Source organism: Macaca nemestrina, chromosome 10 (genome assembly GCF_043159975.1).
Source record: "Macaca nemestrina isolate mMacNem1 chromosome 10, mMacNem.hap1, whole genome shotgun sequence".
Taxonomy (NCBI): domain Eukaryota; kingdom Metazoa; phylum Chordata; class Mammalia; order Primates; family Cercopithecidae; genus Macaca; species Macaca nemestrina.
Genome location: NC_092134.1, coordinates 113,491,989 through 113,516,834, shown reverse-complemented (window position 1 = coordinate 113,516,834; position 24,846 = coordinate 113,491,989). Strand labels below are relative to the sequence as shown.

The 24,846-nt window shown below is 34.7% G+C and overlaps 1 protein-coding gene across 22 annotated transcripts in view; it reads left to right on the top strand.

Moving 5' to 3' along the window:
* LOC105492180 (coiled-coil domain containing 91) overlaps window positions 1–24,846 on the top strand; it is a 372,391-nt gene that overhangs the window by 267,751 nt on the left and 79,794 nt on the right. For 21 of the 22 annotated variants that reach the window (XM_024796159.2, XM_011759196.3, XM_024796158.2 and 18 more), the window contains 3 exons: window positions 4,718–4,810; window positions 4,907–4,975; window positions 7,043–7,219. In XM_024796159.2, the coding sequence (XP_024651927.2) occupies window positions 4,718–4,810; window positions 4,907–4,975; window positions 7,043–7,219 (339 nt within the window). Of the gene's footprint in view, window positions 1–4,717; window positions 4,811–4,906; window positions 4,976–7,042; window positions 7,220–19,536; window positions 19,655–24,846 lie in introns of all 22 variants that reach the window. The other variant, XR_011609272.1, reaches the window with a different exon arrangement.

The window sequence follows — 24,846 nt, the reverse complement described above, 5'->3', positions numbered from 1 at the left end:
TACCTCTTAGTCCCCTTTCCCCACAAAAAACCCCAGATCACTAAAATGACACATAAAGGGACTGAAACAAAACCAACAAGCAAAAACTAACTAGGACAAATAAATATGAAAGGAGATAACAGGTGTACAATTGTCAACTGATTTAGCAGAGAAAAGCAAGTTGTAATCTTAGTTTATTGAGGTGAAACCCATGAAGAAGCTGATTTGTCTGCAAAACCCTTGAAAGCCATGGGAAATACAAACACTAGGTGCCGTGTAGCTCTGAAAACAAGAGGAATGGTTGAAAGTCCATATGACTTAGCAGTTGTGTTCCCAAGTCCTCTTGTGCACTGTCTCAGTCAGCTCAGGCTGCCGTTAAAAAGCACCCACCATAGATTGGCTTAAACAACAGGAATTTATATTTACAGTTCTGGAGGCTAGAAAGTCCAAGATCAAGGTTTCTGCTGAGTAGGCCTCTTCTTTTGGCTTATAGGTAGCCACAGTCTTGCTGTGTGCGCACACAGAGAGAATGTGCGAGTGCTCTTTTCCCCATCCTCAGGACTTTGTCTAACCCCAGTTACCTCCTAAAGCCCCTGTCTCCAACTGCTATCACATTGCGGGTTAGGGCTTCGGCATATAAATTTGTGGGGGAGGGAGGGAGGTAAAAAAATATTTAATCCTTAACACACACCATACTTAAGTAGGGGACTTATTGTACACCCTAGCAGAACAAAAGAGAAATCAAAGCAGATAATCTCTGAACTCATAAAGAGCAGGAGAAGGCATGGGACTTAAAAACAAGGAGATTAAACCAAAGACCATTACTGAGCAGTGAGGTCTCCACTATGCTTCTTAACACATTGATCCTAGAATGCTGAAAGTTTGGCTCATAGTACCACTTAGGAGACTGGAGAATTTTTTTCTAAGCAAAAAGACTGGCTCAAGAGAAAATGTTCATAGAACTGACATTTGGGAATCTCCACAGCCATGAAAAATTAGTTCAATACCTTTTGTGGCTATTGTGAAGCTTACTCACATACACAGAATTTCCTTTCAACATTTTTGTGTTTGAGTTTTTAATATGAATGAACATAAAATTGTTACCAAACAAAAACATCTCAAATGAAAAAGTTACTGACTCAAAGGAACAAATAAAAAGAAACTTCAAGGAAACAGAGACAGTTCAGAAGTAGGAAAGTAAAACTATATTTATATAGTTTTTTGTAGTTTTAATATAAATACAGTTTTATGAAGGTGAGAGGTCCTCCTACTTCAAGTGATCCTCCCACTTCAGCCTCCCAAGTAGCTGGGACTATAGGCTCATGCCGCTATACCCAACTAATTGTTGTATTTTTTGTAGAGACCAGGGTTTTGTCCTGTTGCCCAGGCTGGTCTCTAACTCCTGGACTCAAGTGATCTGTCCATCTTAGCCTCTCGAAGTGTTGGATTTACATGTGTGAGCCACCTTGTATGGCCTCAAAAAAACTATAATTATGATTTGTAAGAGAGAGAAAAGAACCAAATAACTGCAACAAAAATGCCCACTTCAGAAAGGGAGAATGATGAAATAAATAGCAGTGATTGGTCAGTAGTAAATACAAAGTATTTCTGGACAAAAAGAGCAAGGATTCCTTTCTCCAAGGGTGGAACAATTTCGTTGATTAGTTGCTCTAGCAGTCCATGATTCTTTTCTGTAGGGGTGTCTCCTTTGTTAGAAAAGGTGTAATTTGGTATTTTTTCTAGAGTACAGTTTGAGAGTATGCATTAAAATATAAAACTTGCTCAATCTTCAGCCTGTTAATATGGTTTCTAGGAGTTTCTCATAAGGCTATAATTGTAAAGTTTCACAAAGATGCATGCACAAAAATAAACATTGTTTAAAGTGAAAAATTGGAAACAACATAAAAGTCTATAAAAAGGAGAATGGCAAAATATATATTAAATTTAACAAAACAAAATGAATAATGCTATACCATAGAGTTCCAAAAGGTTACAGAATAATATTTATATATAAATTCATTATATAAAATATTTAATAAACAGCTCTCCAGAAGGATGTTTGCCTAAATGCTATCAGTGATTTTCTTTGGGTAATGGGACACTGGGAAATTTTCACTTCTTTATATTTTTTATAATGAGCATATATCAGTTTTACAAAAATCAAAATACATTTTATTGAAGCATGTGGGTTTTTAGTAGCCTCTTGTGAATTATTTGTTTGCTTTACAAATTATCTGTTTTTAATTTTAAGATCTAAATTTTGGCTGGGCACGGTGGCTCATGCCTGTAATCCCAGCACTTTGGTGGGAAGCTGAGGTGGGAAGATCACGTGAATCCAGGAGTTCAATTCCAGCCTGGTCAACATAGAGGAGGGAGGGAGGGAAAGAAGAAGGGAGGGAAAGAAAAGAAAAAAGAAAAGAAAGAAAGGAGAAATTTTCCCCTTGCCATTAAGTATCTTTCTGAATCATCTGTCTCAATACCAATTGCAATTTGTTCAGGAAATCATCTTATTTTAATAATAATAGTAGTCTGAAGTGACCAAATTGGAAGCATAGATTAGTCTTATTGTATTACAGCAAAATCATAATGAGGTCTTACTTGACATACTGATTACATTATGTAGCTTTTATTTACTGTAGGTTATAACGAGGTATAATGTACTGGGCTGCTTTTAGTATTAGATAATTACTACTACTGATAATGATTATATAGGATATGATTATTGTTGAAATAATTAAAGACCTAGTAACTTACCTAGGCTCTCTAAGTCTCAGCTGACTCATCTGAAAATGAGAAGAATGTGGACGAATACAGCAGTTTGTTGTGAGAGTTTAATGTGGTACTACTACATGTAAAGCACTTTCAACAGTGCCTGAAACCTCAAAAGTGCTGTTATTATCTGTAAGTTTGAGAAAAGCCAGTAACCCAGTTGTATTTTCTCAAGGGAATCTGTGATTTTACTTAGGTTATATTTTATGTAGGATGTTTCTTTCAAACAGTAATTTCAGGTTTATTCATAAACTTAAGTTCAAAAATTGTCTTCTATTGTAGGATACTGTCAGAGTTAAGAAATGACATTCAGGAATGAATTTTATAAACATTACATTGTCATTTTAACTAATGTACCCTCTTCAAATTTAGTTTTTATTGGACCAGTTAGGGAATTTAGCCCACTTATAACAAATCACTTAGTGATTTATATTAGTTTCACTTTGCTAACATTACCAGTTCTTTTTAAGCAATATTTGTGTTCTAAGTTATTAATAACTCCAAAAATTTTATTATATATTTTAATTCTAAACATTTTTGTTTTATTTGTGTTATGTTTACCTCTTCCTAAGTCTAAATTGAATATTTTCAGTCTCATATAATTTTTTATCATTTTTAAGTCTAATTATTTGCCTGGTAAATATCTTTGCATATTTTCTCATATATGTATTTCAAATAGGATTAGGTATTGTTTCTGATCCTATGAAATTCTGTGTGCATCTAGATTTACGTAGAATACAAAATTAAAGTCTGTTGTTAATACTTATACATTAATTATGTGGTAAGTCTACTCATTTGTTAATTAGCTGCCTTACATAATTTCATATAGTACTCATAATTTCTGAGTCATGTAATGATTTATATCACAGTTTGGATTTGTTTTTAAGGAAAAAACACATCTTTCATGTGATTTTACTTATTCTCTTGAAAAACAGATGAAAAGTAGCATAATTAAAAACAAGAATAACAGACTATCTTAAGTAGACATGGACTGCTTGGTCACTTACTCTCAATATAGACTCTCTCCCTAAAAATGTTTTAAATAAGAACAACTATAAAAGACATAAATCTATTTTAAAATATTGGGTGTCAAATGAGTTCATATTTAAGGGAGGCTTGGATATAAATAGCATTCCAAATCTGAGAAAATATCTTACTTGCCTTTAATAACTTAATGAAAAATATATGAGTAGCAATACATATTTTTTAGTTTTGTTTCCACATCAGTGCACTGTTCTGGAACAGTATTTGGCTCATGGCTATTGGAGATACTGAGGCGGCAAAAATTGAATATTCTCAGAAAGCTCTATTCAAACATCAAGTGCTTGGTCCATGATAACTAGTTGATAGTTATGTGAGCTTTTTCTGTAGCACATCAAAATAAAAATAGATACATTAACTTTATACACATTTATATTACCTGTTACATAATATTTCTTGGACTCATTTCATAGATTTAGTTTTTGAATCTGTGGTAAAATCTTGAGGTGACAACAATTAATAAATCTTTCAATTTTTTTAACAATGCCTTACTAGGAACGCAAATAATCTATGATGATAGTTGTTCATCAAGCAGATATTTTACGTTTCTCAGTTATCATCTAATTGCTTCATTGCTTCTGTTGCGGCAACCTAATAATAATCATTTTAGTGAGTAATTTTTCTAAACTTAATTTTGGAAAAGACATCATTTTCTGATTAATTTTTCAATTTTGACTAGTTGTTCTTAAGTTAGATTTCTTGTCATATACTCTGTTGAACTTGGGGCTAGGAAATGTATCTTGGCTGATTATAGAAAGGTGATTTTAGTGATTTTTTTCTCCTAAGCCTTCATTTTAGAGAACTTCTCATTTTTTCCTTTTGTAACTACTTCGATATTTCTGGACAAATGAATTCTACCAGCTACTCTCCTTGTTGATAGATCATCTGCCTCAGAGCCGTAATATAATTTGCTTATCATTCCTTGTAGCATCAGAGGCTCCTTGAAATGCTAGATACAGAGAAGGAACTGTTAAAAGAAAAAATAAAGGAAGCTTTGATTCAGCATTCTCAAGAACAGAAGGTAATACTTTCACTGTGCTCAGAGTGTAGAAAGAATGTGTTCTGTTACCTCAAATAATACATTTAATGTTTTTCCAACTGTCTTATCATTTGACAGGAAATATTGGAGAAATGTTTGGAGGAAGAAAGGCAAAGAAATAAAGAGGCATTAGTATCCGCTACAAAGGTATTTCCATCTGTAATAGTGGGTTGCTTGTAAGTGGAAATAAAAAAACTGAATATATTAATAGTATGCTGAATCTTTTATATAATGTTTCATTCCATAAAAATCAACATTTTTAAGTTTTTATTTACTTTTAAACTTAAGATATGACTACTTACATTCTTATTAAATTCACATCACACAATATAATGGTAGCATTGAAATGCTTTACCATATAGGTTATTAGTTACTTGTTATAAAGAACATATATGTTGGGATACTAATATCCACCTGCGATTTGTTGGATCTAATTAGAGGTTGTGTGTGCATCTGTGTATCAAGGTAAGTAATTTTTAAAGCCAAGTTTAAAATAAGTCATCTAAATCATGTATTCATAGATATAAAATATACACACACCAACAAATACACTTTTAACACTTACTTTTGAGTTTTAGATTTAAAATTAAATTTAGCAAACAAATATTGAATGTCTCATATCTATGTATCACTATGCCAGGGTTAAATTTAAGGGTGACTATGATTTTGTCTTTTTCTTAAATAATTTATAATCAGATAAGAAAAATATTATTTATATACCTAGAGGGTAAGGAGGAATGCATTAAATTGTTATGAGTATGTACATCATATGTCTATGTCTTAGAAGTTTTTAAACAATAAATTACTTTTGAATTCAGCCTGAAAGGATGGCTAGCATTCTGAACAGAGTTTGAATTTTATTCCATAGGGTGAGGGAGACATACTGACATTTTAAAAACATGTTTGTGATGTAATGGTAATTGACATTAACTTTTAGGAAATTAGAGGCAACAAAAGCTAGAGGCAGGGAAAGAATTCATAGAATGCATCAAAAGTCTGGCTACGAGATAGTGAGTGGTAGAAACAGACCAGTAGTAGTAGTTTGGAAAGGAAAGAAATAGGCAAATTCTGGAAATATGGAGAAGATGGAGTCAACATGTATGTTTGATGTGAATAATATAGAAGGTGGCCAAGTTGTATACTGCTAGAGTATAGATTTAAGAACAAAATGGAAAGTAGCACTCTTTCTTTGGAATAGAGTTTGAGGTGATGTAAAGCAAAAAGTCGAATTTTAGAAAATTTGTATCTGTTTTCCAATATGTATGTTCCTGATGAGATTTATGGTAACATTAACAAATGTGATTTTAGAATTTTGGTACAAAGAAGTGTGTCAGCATCTGAAGAAGACATGTAACTCAATAAATCAATATTTTTCCCATAAAAATGTTAAAAATTATGTATCGATAAATGATTCATTCAGAGTACAAGAAAGGATCGTAATATAATAACATGAAAATTTCATTTGACATAATTTTATTTTCATTATGCCAACTAACCTTTAAGAACTAGTCCTTGTCAAGTTCTGATGTGAAATCATCAAGAATATCTACAATTATCTAAACTGGCTACTAAATACTCAAATTTTTCCTACTACCTATCTGTGTGAGACTGGGTTTTCTTTATATACTTCAACTAAAAAACACCATTACAGATTTCACACAGAAGGGAGAAATAGGAATTAATTTAGCTGTCTTGTATTAAGTCAGATATTAAAGAGGTTTAAAGACACATACAGTGGAATTTTCCTTTTTTTAATTTTGGAAAGCAGTTATTTTTCATAAAATATATTAATATCAATGCAGTTAATGATATTAATTTTAAATGAATTAATTTTATTTTTTCTTGAATTTCTAATATGGTATGTATTAATACATATGATCAACATAAACAAAATCTCTTTGATATCCTCAATAATTTTAAGATTGTAAAGGGATCCTTAGACTATATAGTTTGAAATCTGCCACTTCACCCTAAGACCTGATTTCTTTGAAGATTAGAAATGCCATAGAAATTAAGTAGGAATATTTGTATAAAAAAGAATAATAGATTTTATTTTATAGCAGTTATTTACTATGCATAAAAACAGCAATGTGAGAACTAAACACTATAGGATCAAAGTTTTTTTATCTTTTAGGTTAACCAAGTCTGTCTTACTCAAGAAATCATTATGCAGTCAATCTTTCAAATTTGTTCTGGTCTTTATTTATTTTGAAGCTTGAAAAAGAAGCAATGAAGGATGCAGTTTTAAAAGCCATAGAAGAAGAAAGAAAAAATTTGGAAAAAGCCCATGCTGAAGAAAGGGAATTATGGAAGACAGAACATGCAAAAGATCAAGAAAAAGTATCTCAGGAAATTCAAAAAGCTATACAAGAACAAAGAAAAATAAGTCAGGTTAGTAATATTAACTGTTTGTAAATTTTTTTTTCTCATTTTTCTCAAAATGAAGTACCCTTACTCTTTTATTTTACTTAAAACAACCTTAGTAGATATTTATGACTTTTTAATTTTTAATTTTCATTTTGATGTTAATATTTTGAATTAATCATTTTTAATATTTTAATGTGCTTTCATCTTTCTGATATTGAAAACTTAGTAACTGACCATTTTACCCTTTTACTTTATTTTCTAAAAGGTCAAAACAAAATTTATGTTTAGTAATTGCAAATACATTAAACTTTGTGTTATTTTTCCTTTTCTCATACATAGAGGCAAACACACACGCACACATGCACACAAACTCAATCAATACAAAATAATATATTTGTGTAGAAAACAATTTGATTCAATTAATTTATAATTCTAATTTGTAAATCTCTATACCTATAGTTGGTAACAATCATTAATAAAACCTCACAAATATTCCCTATAGTCTCATAAAGATACATAACGATCAACAGGTGTGGCCTACATGCAAAATAACTTTTGATTGTTTATCTGAACAATTAAAAACACTACCTTTTTTTTTCTGTGATTGAATTTGCACAGTCCTATTTTATAATTAGTCTTTTTATATATATATGGGCAGAAGTACTTAAATAAATCTTCCCTTAAGTATCAAAAGCAACTCGGTTTCTCATGTTCAAACTGTTAAATATACTACAATTTTTTCATTCACATTATAAATGCAGCTAAAATGACTAACCTTTCAGATCAACCCAGATTTTTTTATGACTCATTAATCTTAATGAAGCCTTAAAAAGCTCAGAGTTTTTAATACCCCAGATAAAAGTTACATTTTTTAAAGATGTCACTTGTTTATTCTCAGTAACACACAGTTACCCATTTGTTATAAAAATTAAACAGATCTGTAGGTAGCATCTATGGTAAGATAACAGTATTACAGTAGCAGATTTTTTTTTCTTGCATTTTTTCACTAAAGCAGTATTACCTTTTAATTCTTACTGTAATCTATCAATAAATGTATATTGAGTACTTATTGCATATAAAATGTTTGTCACTTCAGTTGCTTGGAATTTCATGCCAGTAAGGTCAAGTTCATTGGCTAAGTTCTTATTTGGGAGAGTTTATTTAAATTTGTTTTATGACCCCAAACATTCCTGTAACCTCACATAGATGTGGGCCATTCATCCCTTAAATTGGGTAAGAAGGCATGAAAAAAATCAACACATACTCATCATCCTAATGGAAAAATATATATCTTAAAGAGCACACTTCTCTGCTGATTTGTCAGGAGTCTACAAGAAACATGCAGTATATGATACACTACTTTGAAATTTGTCCTCTGTAGGTTCAGAATATGGTGAAGACAATCTAAACATGTCTTGAATAAATTACATTAATTTCCTTACACATGTTTGCACGTTTTGCTACAAAGTCTCTGCCAAGTTAAATTATATATCTCTGTATCATTTGGGTGGATTTCACATTTATTTCTTTGTTTGGAACATTATTCCTTATTTATTTTTCTTGACTCTGTATGTTGGTTTCTATCCATTAGAAATAACAGCTACTGGCCGGGCGCGGTGGCTCAAGCCTGTAATCCCAGCACTTTGGGAGGCCGAGACGGGTGGATCACGAGGTCAGGAGATCGAGACCATCCTGGCTAACACGGTGAAACCCCGTCTCTACTAAAAAATACAAAAAACTAGCCGGGCGAGGTGGCGGGCGCCTGTAGTCCCAGCTACTCAGGAGACTGAGACAGGAGAATGGCGTAAACCCGGGAGGCGGAGCTTGCAGTGAGCTGAGATCCGGCCACTGCACTCCAGCCTGGGCTACAGAGCGAGACTCCGTCTCAAAAAAAAAAAAAAAAGAAAAAGAAATAACAGCTGCTTCTCACCTCTCACAGTCTTCATTCACTGGCCTTGTACTGGTGAAGAACCACACCAATCAACCTAATCAGAGATTTTGTGGGCCTCTCAAACCTTTATGCTAATCCATACTGCTGTGTTTGTTGTTGGCACCCCAAAGCTGTCTAAAGTACATGGTGTTCCAGTGCTCGCAGATAGGTGAGACAGAAGCCAGTCTCCCAGGAGCCCCTGGAAAAATTAGAACTTTGGACATGTAGTCCAACTCTTTCCCTCCCCAGGGAGAAGCTGCAATCTGAGGTTTTTTGCCCTCTTTCTTGGACTGAGCAGGGGGGTGGGCTATAGCAACTGTTTGCTTGTTAATTTAATCCACCATCTTTGTTCTCACTGGCCCCTAGGCATCAGTAGTATGCCAGGTCCTGTTACTGCTCTGAGATAGGTAAGACAGAAGCGGATAACCTGGGCAGTTTCTAGGAAGGTTGATTGGACATGTAATCCAACTTTCTCCCCACCAGAGAAGTTGAGAGCTATGGATTTCCTTTGGATCATATGGCACTGTATTGGGTATAGGGATTGTGGTGAGAGTTAGGTCTTGAGTTTTCCTGCCAGTTCAATGTAGTTGGTTTCGTGCTTGCCCAGGGTGAAGGACCCTCTCAATTTGTGTCTGAATTTTCCACAAAGGGTATTTGTGCATGCATCGTTGTTAATTGAGTGTGTCCATGGAAGGACAAAGGATCCAGGGTTTTCCTGTTTCACCTCTTGTTGACATCATCTGGTATTTTAATATTTTTCTAAATTCCCAAGGTAAAGGAAAAAGTAAATTAATAATGTATCTGATTATAATCATTAAACAAAATGAAAATTATGCTAGTTGTAAAATACCAGCTACAAGAAAAATAAGCATGTAGGAAACATGCAGTAAATATCCTTGAAGGGTACACTTCCCAGAAGATGCTTTTAATGACTTAATTGTATTTGTCCAAAATTTTCAAATAAGTTTATAGATGGCATTTATTAATTAATCATATTAGTTTCCTAGGAAAAGCCAATTGGAAAAACTAATATATTACTATAGATTGGTTTGTATAAAGTCCCATGAGTTTAATTAATTGCCCTAAATTAGTTTTGTTGCAAGAATAGAAATATGATTTATAAATAGACTTTACCCCTGGGCTGCTAGTGATAGGAATCTGAAATACTGCCTCTTCATTCTATGCATATCCTGGAGGATTTTAACTATGAGTTTCACATTTATAATTAATGTCCTTGTTACTTCTTTTAGGAAAATCCCTCAAATAAAGGGCATTACAAAAGCTGACAGATCATTATCTGATAACAATAAGGGAAACAATAATAGTTCCTCATATTCAAGTTTCATTAAGTTGCCTTTATTCTAAGCAAATATATTAAGCTAGTTTAGCTAAAAAGGTATTTTTATTTATTTTTGTTTTTGTTTTTTTGTAGCTTTGCCTGCAGAAAATAGTAGCAGTAAGATAATAGCAGAACTGGTGGTGGTGGAAATGGCAATAATTAACAATATTGACTTATTAATTCAATTCTAAGTGCTGAGCACTTTTCTAATTTTTTTAGATGTTTCATCTCAATTCCTCACAACCACCTTATGAAGTAGGTACTATTATTATCCCCATTGATACAGATGGGGAGACTAAAGCTTACAGAGATTATGTAACTTGTTTTAGGCCATGTGACTTTTTAGAAGAGTCAGCAGGCAGTATTCAAGTTCAGGCAGCCTAACTCCTGAAGCCTTGTAATTTGCCACTACTCGATTCTATCTCCCTGTGTTCTCATCTTAGTATAAAGTACAGATTTATGTCATTTATCATTTAATATTTGAAATGATCCTGGGAAATTAACAGATAAGTTCTATAGGCAAAACTTTAAGAAGATGTTACTTTTATGTATTCATCCATTCTGTAACATTTATGGCACCTCTGCCATGTATTGGCACTGTTAGACGTTTCTGACACACAACATTAAGCAAGATAGACAAGGCCCCTGTGCTTTCATAGAGCTAACATTCAAGTTGGAAAAGAGCTATAATACGCAAGATAATGCCATGTGGTGCTGTGGGCTAGGAAGAAAAAATTCGGGGTTATATATTTAGCTGACACTGGTTGTAGAGGATTTCTTTAGACAATATAGTTAGGAAAGAAGCCAAACTCAGTAAATTTTCATTTCATATAATTCAATTTATATGAGATTCTAGAGAAGACAAAAGTGATATGAGAGAAGACACATAAGTAGTTACAATATCTAGGGGCAGGGCAATTTTTTGAGGGGGATGATAATGTTTTATATCTTGATTGTGATAGCGCTTCTATTTGGCAAAACTTAGCAAATTACACACTTAATATTCGTGAAAATTATATGCAAGTAATACCTTAATAGAGCTGATTTTAAAAAACAAATGACTTTCAGAGTAACTGGATGGATGGTGATTTTGGATGTAATTTCATTTACTGAGGTGAGAAAAGGTTAAGTTTCATGGGGTTAAAAAATCTAATTTGTGACCGGGTGCGGTGGCTCAAGCCTGTAATCCCAGCACTTTGGGAGGCCGAGACGGGCGGATCACGAGGTCAGGAGATCAAGACCATCCTGGCTAAGACGGTGAAACCCCGTCTCTACTAAAAAATACAAAAAAAAAAACTAGCCGGGTGAGGTGGCGGGCGCCTGTAGTCCCAGCTACTCGGGAGGCGGAGGCAGGAGAATGGCGTAAACCCGGGAGGCGGAGCTTGCAGTGAGCTGAGATCCCCTCATTGCACTCCAGCCTGGGCTACAGAGCGAGACTCCGTCTCAAAAAAAAAAAAAAAAAAAAAAAAAAATCTACTTTGTGTGTATTAAATGTGTGATGCTTATTCATGAGCCTAGAGGAAATGTTGAGTAGGCAGTTAGAAATATAGACATGGAATTCAGGGGAGTTGTCAAGGCTGGAAATAGAAATTTTGGATTAATAAGCATATAGTTGTTATTTAAAACCAAATAAATAAAAAGGAAATATTTTCTGGATAGGGTTTTATGACATTCTTTTATGGATTGTGTCCATCTTCTACCTAGAAAGAATATGGCCACTTTAGATTAACGTGTAATACTGTAAATAGTTTCACACATAACAGTTGTACTTCAGATGAAATAATGAAAGTGTTAAACTTATTGGTGCTGTCTGTGTCACCCTGTAACCCATGATTGAGTAGCCAGGCATTCATCCAGACTTTCTAGGAAGCTCAGGTCACCACTATGAACAGCAGCTTCTGCTACTTTCTACTGAGCCCCTGCCTAGATGCAGAGGCCAGTGCTCATTCTGTCTGGCAGCTGGTTGGGATACATAGAGCCTGAAGAGGCCCTCTCCAGGGACCTACCAACTGTTCTGAGTATTAACTGAAGGGACTGACTTTTTAAAAACTTGGAAGCCATTTTTAAATTCTAAGGTGTAGGTCACTTCACAGCACTTGAATGTTCTTTTAAAGAAAACTAAAACCATAATTAACAGCAATTAATATATTTCTTTGTCTACTAAGTCACAGAAATTAGGAAATGATCTAGTATGGCAACGCAAAAACATTGTGTAACTTAAGCCACCTAAATTATTCCTGAGAAATGAAAAGGAAAAAATCAGCTTCTGCTTTAGAATTTACCTCTAGATTTCCTCTCTGCTAGTACTGGATTTACTGAGGAGATAAATGTTAAACTGTGACAGAAAACCGAGTACCTAAGGATTGTGGTAGATAATTCTCAGAATTTATTTGAGAGATGTTTTCCTTTGGCGTTGATCGCAAGTTAAGACTAAGTCTTAGCATTGATTGTAGATTGTACATTTTTTCTGAGATACTAAAAGAAAATTTATGACCTTGGCTTATTGATTTTCATATTAAATTAATTCTGAGTCACTTAAAAGTCTTTGTTAAGTAACAGAAAGGACGTTTGTTATTGACACCAAAGTAGGCAAAAAGAGGATAGTCATTAATTTTGCTGTTCTAGCAAAGTCCTGTAAAAGAACTCCAGTGCATACAGACACTGAAACGATGTCTGACGTTGGAAGCTCTTCATAATAGTTTATAACCACAGCCACTGTAATTTGGGGTTATGTTTTCCCCAGAAGCCACAGACATTACAATCAGTGGTTAAATTTTCCTTAAGAAATTTAGTACTGCCACCTGACCCCTCTTTTAAAAAAGGAAATAGCATTTCTATTTTAGCTTAGCAGGCTAGTTTCACAACCCTGAAGTTTTTCTGTGCTGACTTCTTTAGTTTTGATTCATTCATTCATTTTTAAATTTTTATTTACAATACTTTGATAGTAACCTAGTTGATAATAAAATCATAATGACATTTTAAATTATCAAATGTATCATATCTATAGAGAAATGATACCTTTTCATCCAAGTCCTTTCTACCTTCTATTATATTTTTCTTCAGTTATAGTCATTCAGTGAGATGTCTGTAACACAACATCTGCCAAGTTCTCTAGTCCAAAGAATGAGAATTCATCCTAGATTTTCCCTTTTGTCCTCATTTGCATATCTTTTTTATTTTATTTTATTTTATTTTGAGATGGAGTCTCACTCTGTCACCCAGGCTGGAGTGCAGTGGTGCCATCTTAGCTCACTGCAACCTCCACCTCCTGGCTTCAAGTGATTCTTCTGCCTCAGCCTCCCAAATAGCTACAACTACAGGCGCATGCCGCCATGCCTGGCTAATTTTTGTATTTTTAGTAGAGATGGGGTTTCACCATATTGGCTAGACTGGTCTCAACTACTGACCTTGTAATCCACCCACCTCACATCTTTTTAATTATCAGAACCTTTCCATTTTACCTGAAAAATAATCCTTAAACATATACACTTACTTCAAACCTGTTATCTTTGTCTCAGTTAATATTTTTATTGCTTACCTTGACCTCCTGTATAGACTTCTTTACCTCCAGTTTTGTGCCTTTTCAACTTGGAGCAAAAAATGGATGTCATTCTCCCACTTGAAATTCTTTAGTGCCTCCCTGTAGCCTGTAAGATAAAAGCTCAAACGACTTAGCATAAAACATACATCTTTCATTGATCTGGTCTTTACCTGTCTAACTCATCTTCTGCTGCTGTGTTTCACATTTCATGCTTTTAGAAGCAAATGGCTGGTACTTATAGTGTGCTATTTTATGGTCTTGGGCCTTGGTTCATACTGCACCATCAGCCTAGAATCCCATTGCTTCCTGCCTGGCAAAACCCACTCTTATTTCATAATTCACCATTTTTTACCCTCCATAAAATTTTTATTTCCTCCTTGCAGATTAAATCAAGAGCTCCTCTTGAGCATTCAGTATATAACTATACTACTGCTCAGCCATACTATTATAAAAAGACCTATGTCTTCTCCAATAGATTACCTTGAAAGAAGGAGGTGAATCTTAACAAACTGCAATAGATTTAATATATAGGACCAGCACTTTCAGGTCTCTAAATGAGATTAATAATACCAGCTTTGCCTAGTTGTTGTGAGGCCCTTAGAAACAAGTCAAAAAAGAAAGATAATAGATTAGTGAAAAAGCTTAGAAACCATAAATAGCATGCAAATATTAGGTGGTATTGTGACAAAGCAGGAAACCTTGTCACATACTATTAAAGGAGGTGAAGCATTTAGCCTTGAAAAGAAAGAAAGATAAAGCCATATTATTCACATATTTGCATGCATATATACTTTGATGTGTATGAATGTATATACTTTATGTATGTATACTTTATGTATAAAAGTATATATGCACATACTATATATACACATACAAAAGTATATATACTATGTATTTATTATATTTTAAGGAGACATACTAATCTTGAAAAAATCAACTGGGTCTCCAACAACACAGTTTGGCTCTTAGAGTTTTGGTAGCTTTTAATTGGAACATTTTACCAAGATTAGCGTTATTTAAAATAGTGCTTTGGATGTTATTATCCCCTTTTTGAAGAAGTATTCATCACACTGTCAGTTGGATGCCAAACTGAACTGATTCTTATTATTGTTACTCAATGAAAAACTTGGAAAATACTCTGAGAGGTCAAGGATAATTACTTTCAGCTTCAGAAAAATATTTTCTTTGAACAACTAGTGTATCTTTGCGCTACAGTGATGAATGGCTGCATGAATACAAGTAGAATTTTTAGGTCATAGTAAAGTAGTACACTCTCTTTCACTGGTCAAATAGAAGCATTACATTTAATTATACCATTCATATACATTCAAAAGATGCCATGTTTTCAAAGAGACATTTCCAAATCAGAATGAAAATGTCTTAGACATTCGTTTGTACCTCCTCAGCATCTATTCCTCTGTTCCCAATGTGATAGTTTATTTTTTAGCGATGTGGTTTAGAGGAAATTTAACCTACTTTCTAATTTACATATAGGTACCTGTTGATCTAGGCTAATAATTGTTTTCCATCCCCAAGGATGGATACATAATTTGAGCCAAGCTCTTCAGACGCAATTTGAGGACTTGCCTCCTCAGGTATATAAACTCTGTTTTTCACAGTAAGAAAATGAGAAAACCTTTAAAGCTGTTAGTAATTGTCTTGGGACCATATATGTAGAGCTTTTGAGAAAATAGAAACAACATCATTGGCAGAACTAAGAACTGAAGAAATTGGTATCCCGATCACATTGTTTGCATGCTAGATGGAGCCCACACTAAAGTTCTTTTATGTTCTCTCATGAGACTGTAACTTTCTTTTTTTTTCCCTTCAAGTCAATTTGTGCTGAATTTTCTGTTACTTGTGATCAAAAGAATTTTAACCGATTGTCAAATAAATGTGCTAAGGGGTAAAGAGGGTTAGATTTGAGTCCTAGCTTGTGACTCATGTAATTTTGACCAAGTTTTAAAAATGTATGAGGCTCCACTTTCAGATCTCTAAATGGGATTGATAATACCTGCTTTGCCTAGTTGTTGTGAGGCCCTTAGAAACAAGTCAAAAAAGAAAGATAATAGATTAGTGAAAAAGCTTAGAAACCATAAATAGCATGCAAATATTAGGTGGTATTGTGATAAAGTAGGAAACCTTGTCACATACTGTTGAAGGAGTTGAAGTGTTTAGCCTTGAAAAGAAAAAAATAAAAAGCCACATTCTTCACATATTTGCATGCATATATACTTTTATATGTATGTGTGTATATACTTTATATATGTATACTATATGTTTATATATAAAAATATATATACATATACTGTATATACACATGTGTATGTGTATACTTTTATACATATTTCTTCCTCTTTAGTTATATATCTATAGATAGATATATCTATATATTATATATGTGTATATATTTTTATATATCTATATATTATATATTACATTACATATTTTATATATTATATTATATATATATAGATATATATGTGTGTGTGTGTATATATATATTTTTTAACTTCGCTGAGGAGGGACAAATTAGAGGAAGTAGGTGAAAATTTTCTGTCTTTTGTCTTTTGTCTGTCTTTGTCTTCTGTCTTTTGTCACTGCTGTCTTTTGTCTCTTAACCATGGGGATACATCCCGAGAAATGCATCACTGGGAGATTTTGTAATGCAGATCTCATGGGAGTGTACTTCTAGAAACCTAGGTGATATAGCCTACCACACACTTAGGTTATTTAGGTATAGTCTGTTGCTCCTAGGCTACAAACCAATACAGCATGTTACTGTACTGAGTACTATAGGCAGTTGTAACACAATGGTAAGTGTGTATCTAAACAAAAAAAGACAACAGTAAAAATACCTATTATAATCTTAAGAGACCAATGTTGCATACACAGTCCCTCATTGACAAAAATATCATCATACAGTGTATGACTGTACAAGCTGAAATTATGAAATCACAATTGATCTGGCAAAATGTGCATCATTATATCCAGGATTAAAAAGATGGATTGGGTGGAAGGTTGAAGAATGTGTGTATTAAAGAATATAATCTCTACTGTTCTTTCTACACTATGGATATCATTTCTATTCCTGTATTATAGGTGCAGGGCAAATTCCTACTTCACAGATTTGTACCCAATTACTAATATTTCACAAATTTATCATTTTATAATTCTAAAAAGTTCTTTGTTTCTGAAATAATTACTGTAAAATCCTTTTACAATACATTTAAAATACTTACATTGTTGTTTTATAAACTTATAAATTTGGTTAAGTAGCCTAAGTATTCTAAATTTCAGGATATACATGCCTCTCAAAATCATCCTGAGGATCAAATGATAATATACCTGACCATTTTGTTAACTTTTAACCCAGAAATATAAAGCATGACTTTTATATTTTTATTTTAATACTTTTTATATTTATTTCATTTAGCTCTTTGTCTTTCACACACCTTTGTTGGGTCACAGAATCTTCAGTACCACTAAATTGCTAATAAGGCAGCATAAATTCATTTCACTTACTTAGCCCAGTGCCTGGAACATAGTATGTGGTGTTCTTGCTAGGATGGCCACTGTTGTTGATACTACTGCTACTATTATTATTACCATGTTATTTACTGATGTAATTTTCACACCTAGCATAGTGCCATGCATAATAAGCAGCAGGTAAACAGATGGTTACTGATGATTACCAAATGCTGTAGTTTTCCAAACTGTGTATCAAGAGGGGGGTGCTGCAAAGAATTCATAAGAATGCTGAAGGTTTTTTTTTTTTTTTTTTTTCCAACCAGAAGGTAATGCAGCAACACTTGAGCTCTTGAAACCAGATGAACTACCAGCTTGTCAATATTTGTTTATGTTACATTTCTTTCTCTTTTATTATGTCTTTGTGAAGCTGACATTTTGGATGCTGCTGAGATAAAAAGCAAGTACTATGCAAAAACCAATGTGGAACAGAACACCAGAGTGTTACTATCCCATCTTATTCCAAGGGTTAAGAAGTTTTGCAATGCATACTATGTACAAAATTCTCATGAGTAAGGAACTATAGTTAAGGATGAAATAAAAATAGTTTCCTTTCAATTTTTATATATTATCTTTTCAAATGGCTAAGTTATCACCTACCTAATTAATCTATGGAACAACTAGGTATTTCTTTTGGCTTAGTAGGAGCATGAAAAAAATTGCTGAAACAGCAAGAGAGCCATAAACTAAGACAGTTGTGAGAAGCTGTAATCTAGTGTGTACCCATAGAATAAGTTGCTCTGGGAGACACAAGAAATGTAATAAATAATCTCTACTCTTAAGTAGGTTTTCTTTGAATTGGGGAAACAAATTCGCATGTTCATTATGATGAACTGTGCATCTGTAGTCTGTACCAGATACTATAGTCGTATTCTAGTTATAAAGACTATGCTGTGTCATAAATATAGTCTGTGGTTTCAAAGGGATGTCAAGTTGGTAAGATGGACAAGTAAACTGATAATTATAATTTTGAGCTACAGAGTGCTTTGAGAGTGATAAAATATGAGGTATTCTATGAGCACATTTAAGGAGTACTAGATCTACCCACATTGTGACGTGGAAGGCCTGAAACATTTCAGGAAGGCCTCCTAGAGATGATGATACTTAAACTGAATCATGAAGAAGGAGAAGTAGGCTTATTAAACAGAGGAGAAGGATGAAGAGAAATCATTCCAAGCTTGGAAAGCATGGCATGTCCGGGAAACTGCAGTATTTCCTATATACATGACATTAGTATTTACCATATACATGAAAACATGGTAGCTTCTACAGAAGTTACAAGTATGAATGAAACTTTCTCATTGTTTTCAAAGACATTACAATGAACTACAGAAATATGTCAAATTTATAAATTGTTCCAATTTGAGACCGAGTGAAATATTACAGAGTACAACATGTTGAGGCAGTTGAAAACACAGAGATGGAAATGAGCACAGTGTTTGGCGGATATCAGTTTGACAAATCGAAATGTTTTTTGGGACAGTATTATAAAACAGAGATGGAATTAATATACATGAGCCAATTATGAGAACATTGAAGTCAAAGAGACAAATTTGGATTTAATATTATCACAAACAGAATGCCACCAGAGGCTCCACTGGCACAAAAGGGACAAGAGCTAAATATTTTTTATGGAAAATTAACTGGACAGCCTTAAATGTGATGCACAGAAGCAAGAAAAAGTCTAAACATAAGAATACTCTCTAGAAGTTGCTGGAATACTTGATATGCATGAAGAGGGCAGCGTAGCCAACATGATGGCAGTTGAAATAGTGAAGAAAGGACAGATAAACATTTTGAGGGGAAGACTGAACCTGGTGACTGGAAATAGGATATGAAACCAAACATGTCTCTAAGGCTTAAAATTTTGGTGACTGACAACATTTGCTTCTGATAAATACAATTCAGCATGTCTGTCTCTGGAGGTAATAACAAAAATTGACTATTTTGGGGTAATCCTGGTCAGAATAACAATAAATGAACAAAAAACTTTTTTTTTGAAGAAGTGTAGCAAGATGGTGGAATAGGAATAGAAGGCTTCACTGACCATCCTTCCTGCCCGGACACCAGTTTAACAACTATCTACACAGAAAAAGCAGCTTTATAAAAACCAAGAAACAGGTGAGCAGAGTACTTGATTTTTACTTTATATTGCTGATAGAGACACTGAAGAGGCAGGCAAAACACTGTTGAATCTCTGATACCACTCCTCCCCATCCAAAGAGTGTCTCTCTGCCCTGGGGAGAAGAGCCAGCAATTGGGAAGCATTGAACTCAGTGCTGCCCTTGTTATACCAGAAAGCAAAACCAGACCAAACTTACCTGACACCTGCCCACTGAGTGAGCATTTAAATCAGCCTTGGCCAGAGGGGAATCACTGATCCTAGCAATCAGTAAGAACTTGAGTTCCCCCAAGCCTTACCACGATGGGCTAAAGTGCTCTGGGGCCCAAAATGAATGCAGAAGTCTAGGCCACAAGGACTGCAACACCTAGGCGAGTCCTAGCACAGAACCAGGCCAAAAGCCAGTGGAATGGCGGGCAACCTACTGAGACACTAGCTAGGATGGCTGAGGTAGTGTGGCATCACCCATCCCCAGCCCCAGGTTGTACAGCTCCCAGCTCCAAAAGACACCCCTTCCTTCCACTTAAGGAGAGGAGACGTAACAGTAGGGAGGACTTTGTCTTGCATCTTGGATACTAGCTCAGCCACAGCAGGATAGAGCATTGGTGAGAGTCACGAGGCCTCCTTTCCAGGTCCTAGTTCCTGGGTGACATTTCTAGACACATTTTAGGCAGAAGGGAACTTGCTGCCTTGAAAGGAAGGACCCAGTCCTGACAGGATTCATTCCCTGTCAACTCAAGAGCCCTTGGGCCCTGAATAAGCAGCAGCAATACCCAGGTACTATATCAAGGGCCTTGGGTGAGCCTCTGAGACTTGCTGGCTTCAGATGAGGCTCAGCACAGTCCCAGTTGTGGTGACTAAAGGATGAGACTCCTGCTAGAGGATGGTAGAGGGAAAAGTAAAGGGGACTTTGTCCGGCACCTTAAATACCAGCTTGGTCTCAGTGGGGTAGAGCACCAAGTAGACCCCTAGGGTTCCCAATTCTAGGACTTCGCTCTTGGTTGACATTCCTGGAACAGTCCCGAGCCAGAGGAGGAGTTCATTTTCCTGAAGCGTGAGTCCCAGCCCAGGCAGCATACACTACAAGCTAACGGAAGAGCCTTTTGGCCTTAAGGGAACATCAGCAGTAGTCTGACAGTACTTTCTGTAGGTCTGCAGTACTTCACGTAGACCTGAGATGGAGTGGCCACTGGGTGAGGCTCCTCTGCCTTTGGAAAGGGGAGGGAAGAGTGGGAAGGATTGTACCTTGTAGTTTGAGTTCCAGCTCAGCCATAGTATAATGGAACACCAGGTAGATGTCTAAGGTTTTTAACTCTAGTCTCCAGCTCCTGGATAGCACCTCTGGACCTGCCTGGGGCCTAAGGGAACTCACTGCCCTGAAGGGAAGGACATAGGCCTGGCTCACCTTGCCACTTGCTGATTGTAGAACCCTCGGGCTTTGAGCGAACCTAGGTGGTAGGCAGGCCTTGGGCAAGACTTAATGCTGTGCTGGCTTCAGGTCTGACCCAGCACAGTCCTAGGGATGGTGGCCCCAGCTGTAGTTGGCTCAGAATAGAGAGAAAAACTTCATTTGTTTGGGAGAAGCTAAAGAATGAGAACAAGAATCTCTGCCTTGTAGTTTGGAGAATTCTAGATCTTGTCCAAAATCATCAAGACTATACCTTTATGAGTCTGAAAGAACCACAGCATTACTGATCTTGGGGTCTCTAAAGAAAATCCAGCTTAGATTACAACATCCAAGTTTCTTTCAAATATTTGGAAAGCCTTCCCAAGAAGGATGGATGCAAAAAAGCCCAGACTGCAGGGACTAAAGTAAATACCTAACTCTTCAATGCCCAGACACAGACAAACATCTGCAAGTATCAAGATAACCCAGGAAAACATGACCTCACCAAATGAACTAAATAAGACACCAGAGACCAATTCTGGAGATACAGAGATATGTGACCTTTCAGACAGGGAATTCAGAATGGCTATTTTGAGGAAACTCAATTCAGAGAAGGAATTCAGAATTCTATCAGGTAAATGTAACAAAGAGATTGAAATAGTTAAAAAGAATCAAGCAGAAACTCTGGAATTGAAAAGCGTAATTGGCATACTGAAGAATGCATCAGAGCCATTTAATGGCAGAACTGACAAAGCAGAAAAAAAGAATTACTTCACTTGAAGACAGGCTATTTAATAGCAGAATTGATCAAGCAGAAGAAAGAATTACTGAGCTTGAAAACGGGCTATACATAAAGGAGACAAGAGTAAAAAACAATGAAACATGCCTACAGGATTTAGAAAATAGCCTCAAAGGGGCAAACATAAGAGTTATTGGCCTTAAAGAGGAGATAGAGAGATAGCGATAGAAAGTTTATTCAAAGGAATAATAACAAATTCTCAAACCTAGAGAAAGATATCAACATCTAAGTCCAAAAAGTTTATAGAACACTAAGCAAATTTAATCCAAAAAAGACTACACTTCAAGGCATTTAATAATCCAACTCCCAAAAGTCAAGGATAAAGAAAGGATCCTAAAAGCAGCAAGAGAGAATAAACAAATAACATATAATGGAGCTCCAGTATGTCTGGCAGCAGATTTTTCACTGGAAACTTTTACAGGCCAGGAGAGTGTGGCATGGCGTATTTAAAGTGCTGAAGAAAATCAACTTTTACCCTAGAATAGTACATTCAACAAAATCATCCTTCAGACATGAAGGAGTAATAAATGCTTTCTCAGACAAACAAAAACTATGGGATTTTATCAACACAGGACCTGTCCTATAAGAAATGCTAAAGAGAGTACTTCAGTTGGAAAGAAAATGACCTTTATGAGCAATAAGAAATCATCTGAATGTACAAAACTCTCTGGTAATAGTAAGTACACAGAAAAATACAGAGTATTATAACACTGTAACTTTGGCATGTAAACTCTTATCCTAAGGAGAAAGAATAAACAATGAACCAATCAAAAATAATGACTACAAGAAGTTTTCAAGACATAATACAATAAAATATAAATAATAACAAAAAGCTAAAAACTGTGGGGATGAAGTTAAGGTTTTCCTTGATTGTTTATTTGAGCAAACTATTTTAAGTTGCTTAAAATAATGGGTTCTAAGACAGTGCAAACCTCATGGTAACTCTAACCAGAAAACATAAAATGAACACACAAAAAATGAAAATTAAGAAAACAAATCATATCACCAGAGAAAATCATCTTCACTAAAAGGAAAGAAAGAAAGGAGGAAAAGGAGACTACCAAACAATCACACACACACACACACACACACACACACACACACACACACACAGCCAGAGTAAGCCCTTGCTATCAGTAATGACATTTAATGTAAATGAACTAAACTGTCCAATCAAAAGCTATAAACTGGCTGAATGTATTTTTAGAAAGGCCCCTTGATCTGTTGCCTATAAGAAACAACACTTCACGTATAAAGTCACACATAGACGGAAGAAAAAGGGATGGAAAAAGATATTCCATGCCAATGGAAACCAAAAATGAGCAGGACTAGCTATGCTTAAACAAAATGGATTTCAAGACAAAAATTCTAAGAAGAGACAAAGAAGGTCATCATATGATGAAAAAGGAGTCAATTAAGCAAAAGGATATAACAGTTTTAAATATATATGTACCCAACACTGGAGCACCCAAGTATATAAAGCAAATATTATAGCTAGAGAGAGAGAGAGAGACTCCAGTAAAATAGTAACTGAAGACGTCAACAGCCCACCTTCAGTACTGGACAGATCTTCCACATAGAAATCAACAAATCAACACTGGAGTTAATCTATACTATAAAGCAAATGAATCTAATAGATATTTACGTGACATTTTATTCAAAGGTTACAGAATTCACATTCTTCTCCTCAGCACATGGATCATTCTCAAGGATAGACCATATGTAAAATTACAAAACAAGTTTTAAAACATTTTTAACAATTTAAATAATATGAAGCATCTTCTCTGACCAAAATGGAATAAAACTAGAAATTAATAACGAGGAATTTTGGAAACTACACAAATACATGAAAAGGAAACACTATGCTCCTCAATGATCAGTGTGTCAATGAAGAAATTTCAGAAGGAAATTGAAACATAATGGAAACACAGCATACCAAAACCTATGTGATGCAGCAAAGGCAGTACTAAGAGTGTAGTTGATAGCTGTGCCTACATCAAAAAAGAAAAATTTCAGATAAACAACCACGCATCTTAAATAACTAGAAAAGGAGGAGCAAACCAAACTCAAAATTAGTAAAAGAAAAGAAATAATAAAGATCAGAGCAGAAATCACTGAAACTGAAATGAAGAAAACAATACCAAAGATCAGTGAAACAAAAAAGTTGAGTTTTTGAAAAGGTAAACAAAATAGACAAATCTTTTGCCAGGCTTAGAAAAAAAGAGATGATCCAAATAAAATCAGAAATGAAAAAGGAGATACTACATTTGGTGTCTCATCTAGTACCTGTACTACATCTGGTATCTCCTAGTGGCTACTAGGAGCAACTATTTGCCTATAAATCAGAAAATGTAGAAGAAATTGACAAATTTCTAGATACATGCAACCTACCAAGATGGAATCATGAAGAGATTTAAAGCCTGAACAGATGAATAAGAAGTAAGGAGATTAAAGCTGTAGGAAAAAGTCTCTCAGTGAAGAAAAGCCTGGGAACCTGATGGCTTCACTGCTGAATTTCACAAAACATTTAAATCAGAACTAATACCAATCTTTCTCAAACTATTCCAATTGATAGAAGAGAATGGAATACTTCCTAACTCATTCTGTGAGGCCAGTATTACCAAAAGACGCCAAAAAAAAAAAAAAAAAAAAGTGCAAGCCAATATCTCTGTTAAATATTGATGCAGAAATCCTAAACAAAATATTAGCAAACCAAATTCAGCAATATATTAAATAATTTTTCATCATGACCAAGTGAGATTAATCCTTGGGACGCAAGGATGGTTAACACATTCAAGTGAATTAATGTGATACAAAATATTGACCAAAGGAGGACAAAATCCATTTGATCATTTCAATAGATGTTGAAAAAGCATTTAATAAAATTCACCACTTCTTCATCATAAAAACCCTTTAAAAACTGGGTATAGTAGGAACATACTTCAACATAATAAAAGTTAAAATATGACAGACCCTCAGCTAATATCATACTGAATGGGAAAAAA